Source organism: Oncorhynchus mykiss, chromosome 1, assembly GCF_057628025.1.
Source record: "Oncorhynchus mykiss isolate SJ-2025 chromosome 1, ASM5762802v1, whole genome shotgun sequence".
Taxonomy (NCBI): Eukaryota; Metazoa; Chordata; class Actinopteri; order Salmoniformes; family Salmonidae; genus Oncorhynchus; species Oncorhynchus mykiss.
In genome coordinates this window covers 29176394-29187500 of record NC_143022.1, presented here as the reverse complement: position 1 = coordinate 29187500, position 11107 = coordinate 29176394, and the positions used below count along the sequence as shown (strand labels likewise).

Below are 11107 nucleotides of genomic sequence, written 5' to 3'. Positions count from 1 at the left end.
CTGAGCTGCAAGTGCTTTGGCTCTGAAGGTGAACCCGCTTTCTGTGTCATTCATACACACACACACACACACACACACACACACACACACACACACACACACACACATACACACAGAAACACACAGACACAGCAAAGGTCGCATGGCAGTAGAGAGGGGTAAAGAACTAGCTGGAAGGAGGAGAGAATGAGGGGAAAAGAGGAAAAGCTGTTTGACTGCATCAGAGAGGGAGAAAAGCAGTTGGAAGGAGGAGAGAATGAGGGGAAAAGAGGAAAAGCTGTTTGACTGCATCAGAGAGGGTGAAAAACAGTTGGAAGGAGGAGAGAATGAGGGGAAAACCTGTTTGAATGCATCAGAGAGGGAGAAAAGCAGTTGGAAGGAGGAGAGAATGAGGGGAAAAGAGGAAAAGCTGTTTGACTGCATCAGAGAGGGAGAAAAGCAGTTGGAAGGAGGAGAGAATGAGGGGAAAAGAGGAAAAGCTGTTTGACTGCATCAGAGAGGGTGAAAAACAGTTGGAAGGAGGAGAGAATGAGGGGAAAAGAGGAAAAGCTGTTTGACTGCATCAGAGAGGGAGAAAAGCAGTTGGAAGGAGGAGAGAATGAGGGGAAAAGAGGAAAAGCTGTTTGACTGCATCAGAGAGGGTGAAAAGCAGTTGGATGGAGGAGAGAATGAGGGGAAAAGAGGAAAAGCTGTTTGACTGCATCAGAGAGGGAGAAAAACAGTTGGAAGGAGGAGAGAATGAGGGGAAAAGAGGAAAAGCTGTTTGACTGCATCAGAGAGGGTGAAAAGCAGTTGGAAGGAGGAGAGAATGAGGGGAAAAGAGGAAAAGCTGTTTGAATGCATCAGAGAGGGAGAAAAGCAGTTGGAAGGAGGAGAGAATGAGGGGAAAAGAGGAAAAGCTGTTTGACTGCATCAGAGAGGGTGAAAAGCAGTTGGAAGGAGGAGAGAATGAGGGGAAAAGAGGAAAAGCTGTTTGACTGCATCAGAGAGGGAGAAAAGCAGTTGGAAGGAGGAGAGAATGAGGGGAAAAGAGGAAAAGCTGTTTGACTGCATCAGAGAGGGAGAAAAGCAGTTGGAAGGAGGAGAGAATGAGGGGAAAAGAGGAAAAGCTGTTTGACTGCATCAGAGAGGGAGAAAAGCAGTTGGAAGGAGGAGAGAATGAGGGGAAAAGAGGAAAAGCTGTTTGACTGCATCAGAGAGGGAGAAAAGCAGTTGGAAGACAAACAGAGAGTAGAAACAAAAATGAATAAGAGGAATCTGAAAGGAGTAGACATACAGCCTTTTAGAGAGGCAATGTGATCCTTCAAATATAGGGCCTGTAGGGATATCATTGTAGGGATATCATTGTAGGGATATCATTGCATTCAAGCTCAGATAGCAGCCCAGGTTCACTGGACAATCTATTGAGCCCTGGTTTTGGTTTTCTGCTGAGAGGAGTAACACAAACATCTATTTTTCACTCCAACCTGTCTGCTATCAGATCAGTGTACCCACGTTGAATACCAACTCCAAACAAATTGCATCGGCTGAATTCAAGATTCTGATCAAGTGTTTTCTCAAGGTGCCCAATGGTTGGGGGGGTGGATTAGTTATTCATACTGTAGTCCCTCTTGCCTCCTCTCTCTGTCAGTCTCATCCCCCAAAGGCCTGGAGAACAGATTGTATCACACTGTTTGGGCCAAATTATAATTGCTAATCTGCTTGTTTGGGGACAGCAGCAATTCAAGTGATGGGAGTGCAATTTGCTGTGTGTTATAAGTGTTTAGAAGGAGGGAGAAGTTGGCTTGTCAGTCTGCTGCTGTTTGCTGTCAGGTTGTAGAGAAACAGGGAGGAAGTTGAGTCTTAGATACCACATACTCTATTCCTCCTCAGGTGCAACGCTTATTGACACCCAGCCTGCAGATAATCCTTCCTCAGCATCATCAACTTTAGAGGAGGTCCTTTGTCAGACCCTGGCAGCAGATTGTCAGACCCTGGCAGCAGATTGTCAGACCCTGGCAGTAGATTGTCAGACCCTGGCAGTAGATTGTCAGACCCTGGCAGTAGATTGTCAGACCCTGGCAGTAGATTGTCAGACCCTGGCAGTAGATTGTCAGACCCTGGCAGTAGATTGTCAGACCCTGGCAGTAGATTGTCAGACCCTGGCAGCAGATTGTCAGACCCTGGCAGTAGATTGTCAGACCCTGGCAGTAGATTGTCAGACCCTGGCAGTAGATTGTCAGACCCTGGCAGTAGATTGTCAGACCCTGGCAGTAGATTGTCAGACACTGGCAGTAGATTGGGTTGTGTGTTTGTGAGTGTGCATTTGTCACACATGGAGCGTCAATCTGATGTTTATGATCAACAAAGTGCTGTTTAATACAGCCATTAACCTAAACGATGAACCACTGCCCTCTAAAACTCATTACCAAGCTCCTTAACTTGGTGACAAACATTACCTACAGTGGGGAGAACAAGTATTTGATACACTGCCGATTTTGCAGGTTTTCCTACTCACAAAGCATGTAGAGGTCTGTAATTTTTTTATCATAGCTACACTTCAACTGTGAGAGACGGAATCTAAAACAAAAATCCAGAAAATCACATTGTATGATTTTTAAGTAATTAATTTGCAATTTATTGCATGACATACAGTGGGGCAAAAAAAGTATTTAGTGCAAGTTCTCCCACTTAAAAAGATGAGAGGCCTGAAATGTTCAACTATGACAGACAAAATGAGAAAAAAATCCAGAAAATCACATAGGATTTTTTTATTTTTACCCCTTTTTCTCCCCAATTTCGTGGTATCCAATTGTTGTAGTAGCTACTATCTTGTCTCATCGCTACAACTCCCGTACGGGCTCGTGAGAGACGAAGGTTGAAAGTCATGCGTCCTCCGATACACAACCCAACCAGCCGCACTGCTTCTTAACACAGCGCGCATCCAACCCGGAAGCCAGCCGCACCAATGTGTCGGAGGCTACACCGTGCACCTGGCAACCTCGGTTAGCGCGCACTGCGCCTGGCCCGCCACAGGAGTCGCTGGTGCGTGATGAGACAAGGACATCCCTACCGACCAAGCCCTCCCTAACCCGGACGACGCTAGGCCAATTGTGCGTCGCCCCACGGACCTCCCAGTCGCGGCCGGTTACGACAGAGCCTGGGCGCGAACCCAGGGACTCTGATGGCACAGCTGGCGCTGCAGTACAGCGCCCTTAACCACTGCGCCACCCGGGAGGCCACATTGTAGGATTTTGAATGAATTTATTTGCAAATTATGGTGGAAAATAAGTATTTGGTCAATAACAAAAGTATATCTCAATACTTTGTTATATACCCTTTGTTGGCAATGACAGAGGTCAAACGTTTTCTGTAAGTCTTCACAAGGTTTTCACACACTGTTGCTGGTATTTTGGCCCATTCCTCCATGCAGATCTCCTCTAGAGCAGTGATGTTTTGGGGCTGTTGCTGGGCAACACGGACTTTCAACTCCCTCCAAAGATTTTCTATGGGGTTGAGATCTGGAGACTGGCTAGGCCACTCCAGGACTTTGAAATGCTTCTTACGAAGCCACTCCTTCGTTGCCCGGGCGGTGTGTTTGTGACCATTGTCATGCTGAAAGACCAAGCCACGTTTCATCTTCAATGCCCTTGCTGATGGAAAGAGGTTTTCACTCAAAATATCACGATACATGGCCCAATTCATTCTTTCCTTTACACAGATCAGTCGTCCTGGTCCTTTGCAGAAAAACAGCCCCAGTAGGTATGGTGTTCTTTGGATGCAACTCCAAACACGACGAGTTGAGTTTTTACTATTTTGGTTTCATCTGACCATATGACATTCTCCCAATCTTCTTCTGGATCATCCAAATGCTCTCTAGCAAACTTCAGACGGGCCTGGACATGTACTGGCTTAAGCAGGGGGACACGTCTGGCACCACAGGATTTGAGTCCCTGGCGGCGTAGTGTGTTGCTGTTCTTGTGATCATTTTGACCCCATGGGGTGAGATCTTGCGTGGAGCCCCAGATCGAGGGAGATTATCAGTGGTCTTGTATGTCTTCCATTTCCTAATAATTGCTCCCACAGTTGATTTCTTCAAACCAAGCTGCTTACCTATTGCAGATTCAGTCTTCCCAGCCTGGTGCAGGTCTACAATTTTGTTTCTGGTGTCCTTTGACAGCTCTTTGGTCTTGGCCATAGTGGAGTTTGGAGTGTGACTGTTTGAGGTTGTGGACAGGTGTCTTTTATACTGATAACAAGTTAAAACAGGTGCCATTAATACAGGTAACGAGTGGAGGACTGAGGAGCCTCTTAAAGAAGAAGTTACAGGTCTGTGAGAGCCAGAAATCTTGCTTGTTTGTAGGTGACCAAATACTTATTTTCCACCATAATTTGCAAATAAATTCATTAAAAATCCTACAATGTGATTTTCTGGATTTTTTTTCTCATTTTGTCTGTCATAGTTGAAGTGTACCTATGATGAAAATTACAGGCCTCTCTCATCTTTTTAAGTGGGAGAACTTGCACAATTGGTGGCTGACTAAATACTTTTTTGCCCCACTGTAGTTCTGAAATAGTCTGTTCATCAACATCAGACCCTTCATAGGCTGGAGGCAGACAGACAGAGACAAGACATTGGCTGCTGCATGGCGGTATGTTCCAGAAGTTTACTCACACAAGACTGACAGCAAAGTTAATTCCCTCGCCGCTGCTCCAGGCTCAAGTGCATTGTGGGATTGAATTTGACAGTGCTTTAGAAAAGAGGTTAGGCAATAGGCATCCTCTCAAACACATTCCGTATCATTGTTGCACTAAAACCTCCAATGCAGGCACAACTGACCAGTAGCACTGAGGTTTTATGAGAGCAGAGTTAGCACTAAGGTTATGGTCTCTGCTGTATAAAATATTTTCTCCAGCTGTTTCCAACTTGAATCCTGCTCCAGTCAGTCCTGCTCCGGTCAGTTCTGCTCCAGTTAGTCCTGCTCCAGTCAGTCCTGCTCCAGTCAGTCCTGGTCCAGTCAGTCCTGGTCCAGTAAGTCCTGCTCCAGTCAGTCCTGCTCCAGTCAGTCCTGGTCCAGTCAGTCCTGCTCCAGTCAGTCCTGGTCCAGTCAGTCCTGCTCCAGTCAGTCCTGCTCCAGTCAGTCCTGGTCCAGTCAGTCCTGCTCCAGTCAGTCCTGCTCCAGTCAGTCCTGGTCCAGTCAGTCCTGGTCCAGTCAGTCCTGATCCAGTCAGTCCTACTCCAGTCAGTCCTGATCCAGTCAGTCCTACTCCAGTCAGTCCTACTCCAGTCAGTCCTGGTCCAGTCAGTCCTGCTCCAGTCAGTCCTGATCCAGTCAGTCCTACTCCAGTCAGTCCTACTCCAGTCAGTCCTGCTCCAGTCCGTCCTGCTCCAGTCAGTCCTGCTCCTGTGTGTGTGTCAGGGCCAGTCCCAGTTGGGATGTGTATCCTCTGTGTAGGAGTGGGAGAGATGGTCCTACTGTGTGTATCAACGCCATCACTAACCCCCTCTGTCTGCAGCCTTAATAATGCCTCTGTTTGTCTCCCCTTCCCTGACATTATGCACCCTAACTAATGGGGAAGAGGAGAGAGGTTAAAAGAAAGCATACAAAAAATGGTAGGAAGGCAGTGGAGAAGAGAGGAGGCCCAGAAAGAGGAGAGATTAGAGGACAAAGTGGGCTAAGTGTCCCTCCCACCTTCTCCACATTCAACTGGATTAATCCAACACTCCCTCAGAAGCATGATTTCATTAGTCCCTCCCTTTTTAATATGCTCCTCAATTGAGTCTGCTGCAGCTGTAATTGAGCTCTTACTCCTGATTGCCTTTTTATGAAATACTAATAATTTGGTGGATGTTTATGTAAGTGTATATTAATACACATGTGAATTGGAAATGTGTTCTTTGCATATCCCAACTCCCTCTGAGATACCCTCAGAGTGGGGTCACGGCCAGGCTCAGCCATTATCAACGGTGACCTTCAAGCAATTAGGGTTAAGTACCTTGCTCAAGGGCACATCAACAGATTTTTCACTTTGTCAGCTCAGGCATGTGAACTACCAGCCTTTCAGTTACTGGCCCAACGCTCTAACCGCTAGGCTACCTGCCGCACTGTGTGTGTCTGTATGTGTGCACGTCTCTTTTAATGTGTGTATGTATATCTCTGATAGTGTGTCTGTAAATGTATCTTTATTGCTTGGGGTGTTTTATCTCACTGTGCCTTCTCTCTTCCCCCCAGGTGTATGACACGCCACCCATGGTGGTGAAAGGCCCCCCCAGTGGCCAAGACGTCTATGACACGCCCCCCAGTGTGGACAAGAGCCAGCTGTTCTCCCAGCAAACGGTGAGAGGCTGCTGCTGCACCAATAGGGTGTCCTCTCTGTTGTTGTAGGAGAGGAGGAAGACAGTGGTAGACTCATCAATCCCAGTGTACTTTACCATCTGTCCTTGTGTGCTGGATATGTGGGGTCTTAAAGTAACCATCCCTCCTCCTTATCATGAGTCAGAATGTGTTATACATCATTATGAAGTCCTATGGCAGTACAGTATGTGTGTTTGATGTTGCCTCTGTCTCCCTCCCAGGTGTACGACTTCCCCCCCTCCGTCAGTAAGGATGTTCCAGATGCTCCTATCAGGGAGGAGACCTATGATGTCCCCCCCCACTTTGCCAAGCTGAAGAGTCTGGAGAGCCAGAGCCAGGGCTATCTGATCCCCGGGGGGCCTGAGCCCCCCATCCCTGAAGATGTGTACGACGTCCCTCCCCCTCCCCTCACCGGCAAGCGCCACCCAGACGCCTATCACGCCCCCCTGGGCCAGGAGATCTACGACATCCCTGCCAGTCTGAGGAAGGGCGGACACCACAACCCCCAGGATGTGTACGATTTCCCACGTGAGCGGCCTGCGTGTGAGGACTCCATCTATGACGTCCCCCCTCAGGTGGTGAGAGACGCGGGTGCCACAGAGGAGATGACTGTCAGCTTCAAACGCCTGTCTGCCTCCAGCACGGGCAGCACCCGCAGCAACCTGTCCACCTCCTCTCTGGACATGGTGCCAGTCAGGGAGTCGGCGGTGCCCAGCCAGGCCGGCCCGGGGAAGCTGTTGATCCTAGACCTGGAGCAGGCCATGGAGTGCCTCTCCCACCTACAGCAGGAGGTGGAGGGCTCCGTCTCCCTCCTCATGTCTTTCATCAGTGGGAACTGGCGCAGCCCCACCCAGATGGAGGCCAACCTGCCAGCCATCAGGAAGGCGGTGGACAGGATGAGGGCGGCCGTCAGGGACCTGCTCGAGTTTGCACGGGGGGCCGTGGCCAACTCTGCCCAGGCCACTGACCGCACGCTGCAGGCCAAGCTGGGCAAGCAGGTGCAGAAGATGGAGGAGGCCTTCCAGGGCCTGGTCAAGTACAGCCAGGCTCTGGACGCGGTGGGCTGGGCCCCCTCTGCTCAAATGGCACCCTTAGCAGGCAATGGTGGGGATGACTTGGACCGGCTGGTCATGTGTGCCCGGGGCGTGCCCGACGACACTAAACAGCTGGCTTCCTTTCTCCATGGCAACGCCTCGCTGCTCTTTAAAAGGACAAACAAGCAGCAGCAGCTTCCTCTGCCCCACGTCCCCCACACTACTGACCTCATGGGTCAGATGACCAATAACAACATCTCAGCTTATCAGACAGGAGACGGCAGGGCCAACATCCAGTCCCGGCCCCTGCCGTCCCCGCCCAAGTTCACGGCCGAGGAGGAGACCCATGACCGGCCCTACGAGACTACAGAGGAGGGCTGGATGGAGGACTATGACTATGTGCATTTACAGGTAATATCCCTCCTCATATGAAAGAACAAAACAGATCATCACATACGCGTTTACATCCTCAATTATCAGTGGAGAATAAGGTTGGAGTGTGTTGGTACTGTCAGTGACAGCACTGGTACTTATAACAGCATGGTGGTTTGGAGCAATCAGCAGCACTCTACATTAACCCATGGATTATGTTAAGCATGTAAACCATAGTGTCTGTCTGTGTTTAATGATACGCTGGTACAGTATTTCAGATGAAAGAGAAGATAGAGATGATGATACACCAGTAGATTGATCAATTTCCCATACAAGGCTTCGTCATGTGGGGTACACATACTCCCCCAACGCACTGCTTCAGGTGTCATCATCAGTCACCATTACTGCATGTACAGGCGTGTTTCTCTACCCATCATATGTCACCGCTTTCGCTGTCCATTGCTGCTGTTGTATCCCTCATGTGCAGCAGTGTTGTTGTTATGAAAATGCAAGGAGAACAGATTATGTTAAGATGATATGATCTTATTTAAAATACAACAACCATATCTTAAATATGTTTCAGTGCTATATGTGTGTTTGGCACACTAACATTCAAATCTCGATGTCATGTGTCACTTTCTCTCAGTGCAGTGGCAGAGCTGCAGTCTGGTCTGGTGTGATATGAGCTCATACTGCCCTCTACTGATTAGGAGGATTATCACACGTGGTGTCAGACATTATTTTATATGGGTGATCCTCCCTTGAGCCAGTTGAATTAAAATCCCATCCCAGCATTGTCTTAGTGTGTTTGTGTCTATGTGTTTGGAGCAGTAAATACAGCTTCTTTCTGTCGTTTGATTTCCAGGGTAAGGAAGAGTTTGAGAAGAATCAGAGGCAATTATTAGAGAAAGGGACCAGACACAACAAAACCACACTGGAACGGCAGCAGGTGAGGACCTGTGGGTCTGTCAGTCAGTGAGAGTGGATGTGTATCTTAGTAATTAATAAGGGAGTGTTTGAAAGAACATTATGTGTGACTGTGCTGTTCCATTGTTGTCTTAGTGGTTGAGGGTTCAGTCAGTTCACATGGGATGTTTTACAGATCAGGCAGGTATTTATTTACTCTCTTTGTGTTCCCATCTACTGCAGCTGAAACAGTTTGAGCGACTGGAGCAGGAAGTCAGCCAGCCAATCAACAATGACATCTCAGGCTGGACCCCGCCTCCCCACTATCCAGCGGCCCAGCGGAGCAAGCTGAGCATGGGCGACCGACAGCTGCTGCTCTTCTACTCGGAGCAGTGTGAGGCCAACGTCACCACCCTCACCAACGCCATCGACGCCTTCTACTCCTCCATCAACAACAACCAGCCGCCCAAGATCTTCGTGGCTCACAGCAAATTTGTCATCCTCAGCGCACACAAGCTGGTGTTCATCGGGGACACGCTCTCTCGACAGGCCAAGTCCCCAGAGGTGCGGGCGCATGTGGCCCAGCACAGTAATGCTCTGTGTGACAAACTCAAGGACATTGTGGTGAGCACCAAGACTGCAGCGCTGCAGTATCCTTCCCCCGGTGCGGCGCGAGACATGACGGAGAGGGTGAGGGAGCTGGCCGGCTGCACACAGCAGTTCCGCATGGCTCTGGGTCAGCTGGTGGCCATGTGAACCTCCGGTCCTGAGACACTGACATGGGGAGTCCACACTGGGACACACAGCACCCACACACCTAGTGGGCCACTATCACAGACACATGGACCCTTCATCCTCCTCTTGTGCTTTTTATTTTTAAAAAGGACAACTATCTGACTGGGCTGGGCCATAGGTTGTAAATGAATCATTGTAAATATTTAAGTTACTATTAGCCAGAAAGAAAATGTACTTCCACTATATATATGTTTTTGAGACCTTCTGGAAAAACTCAACAGGATGTAGTTTTTAGGCAATGTCCATTATTATTATTATTGCTAAACTGTAATTATTGCTCTGATTATTATAATTGTTATTATTATTGTTATAATACGTTGATTAAGGATGTTTACATTTCAAACAAAATGTATGTAGTACTTAATGCTGTTTTTCATCCTAGATTATCAATAATGGTGGATTTTGTAAAAGTCATGTACTTAGGTGAGGTGGAGGATATGTTGACAGAAAATAAATAGCTTTCCTTAGAGCTGTCAAAGGAGGCTAGGCATCGTGTTGTGAGTGCAAGGCATTCTGGGTAGGACCTGGGAGAGAGAGGTTTCCATGACAGACAGTTAATAAAGTTCTCACTGCTGTCATGGGACAGGTTTCATTTGAGTAGCTCTACATGCTAATTAAAATGTCCCAATTAGAATACTGTATTTTAGTACCATCTCTTCCTTTGAGATTGAAGGAAGAATGAAAATAATTTTATGGTCAGCATTTCTACTTCCCTTGTTCGTCAAAAGCACAAAGCTTTGTCCGTCTGTCTGCTGCCACTAGAGTGCTAGTATTCACCACACTCTCCCAGACTCTCCTAGGCCTGCATGCTCTGTGGTCTATAGGGTTGCTTTGGACTCTTGTGACTCTGTTCTAGAAGTCTGTTCTAGAAGTCTCCTGTGCTCCATACCAGGCTCTCTGCTCACCTCCCAGAGGTGGAACTCTGCCTGTCCTCCCCCTAGCACTTCCTGGACAGCACTGCTGCACCCTGCAGGCCAGGGGAACCTGTAATGGTTAGGTGTACTGTTTGTGAGGATATAATTGGTGTGAAAAGTGCATTTGTTTTCATTAGCATGCACTCAACCCCCTTGTAAATTGATGAGCATATTAAGGAGTGGTTGTTTATGAGCTCCACCTCTGCTTTTTACCAAATGGATGTACACACACACACACACACGTAAGATATTGACGGTAATATCTGTTAGCCTAACATGAACCATTCTTGACACTATTCAAATCACATTGCAGCAGCTGTATCATATCCCACTTCAATAGCTGTACCAGAGGGATGTGAGTTAGCTTGGTCAGGGGGTGTGTTTTACTATTTCTTCAGTCCTGGAGAAATCTCCAAACAAAGCAGAGGAATCTGCTAACACTCTAGTTTCCATTGACCTGTTTTCTAAAACCTGACTGGTTGTATTCTAAGTATCAGATTATGTCAGAGGGGGAAGTTCAATGCAACATATTGTATTATAAAGCACTGCAACATGTTGTTGTGGATATAGTTGAAACCCCTATGAAGTAAAGAAATAATACATTGAAAACTAAGCTGACTGGTAATGTTATTCTGGTCTCAAATCTGTGTTTTAAGATTTGAAATATATATGTTAAGAACATACTTCTGCTGTACATTGCATAACTGGAAAATACAGTGCTTCGGAAAGTATTCAGGCCCCTTGACTTTTT

At 47.6% G+C, this 11107-nt stretch overlaps 1 protein-coding gene across 3 annotated transcripts in view; it reads left to right on the top strand.

The window, feature by feature from the left end:
* LOC110520323 (breast cancer anti-estrogen resistance protein 1) overlaps nt 1–11087 on the top strand; it is a 128210-nt gene extending 117123 nt beyond the window's left edge. For all 3 annotated transcript variants that reach the window (XM_090221081.1, XM_090220991.1, XM_036974963.2), the window contains exons 4-7: nt 6213–6317; nt 6557–7780; nt 8607–8690; nt 8891–11087. In XM_090221081.1, the coding sequence (XP_090077207.1) occupies nt 6213–6317; nt 6557–7780; nt 8607–8690; nt 8891–9403 (1926 nt within the window). In that variant the 3' untranslated portion in view covers nt 9404–11087. The remainder of the gene's footprint in view (nt 1–6212; nt 6318–6556; nt 7781–8606; nt 8691–8890) is intronic.
* Nucleotides 11088–11107: the final 20 nt, after the last annotated feature.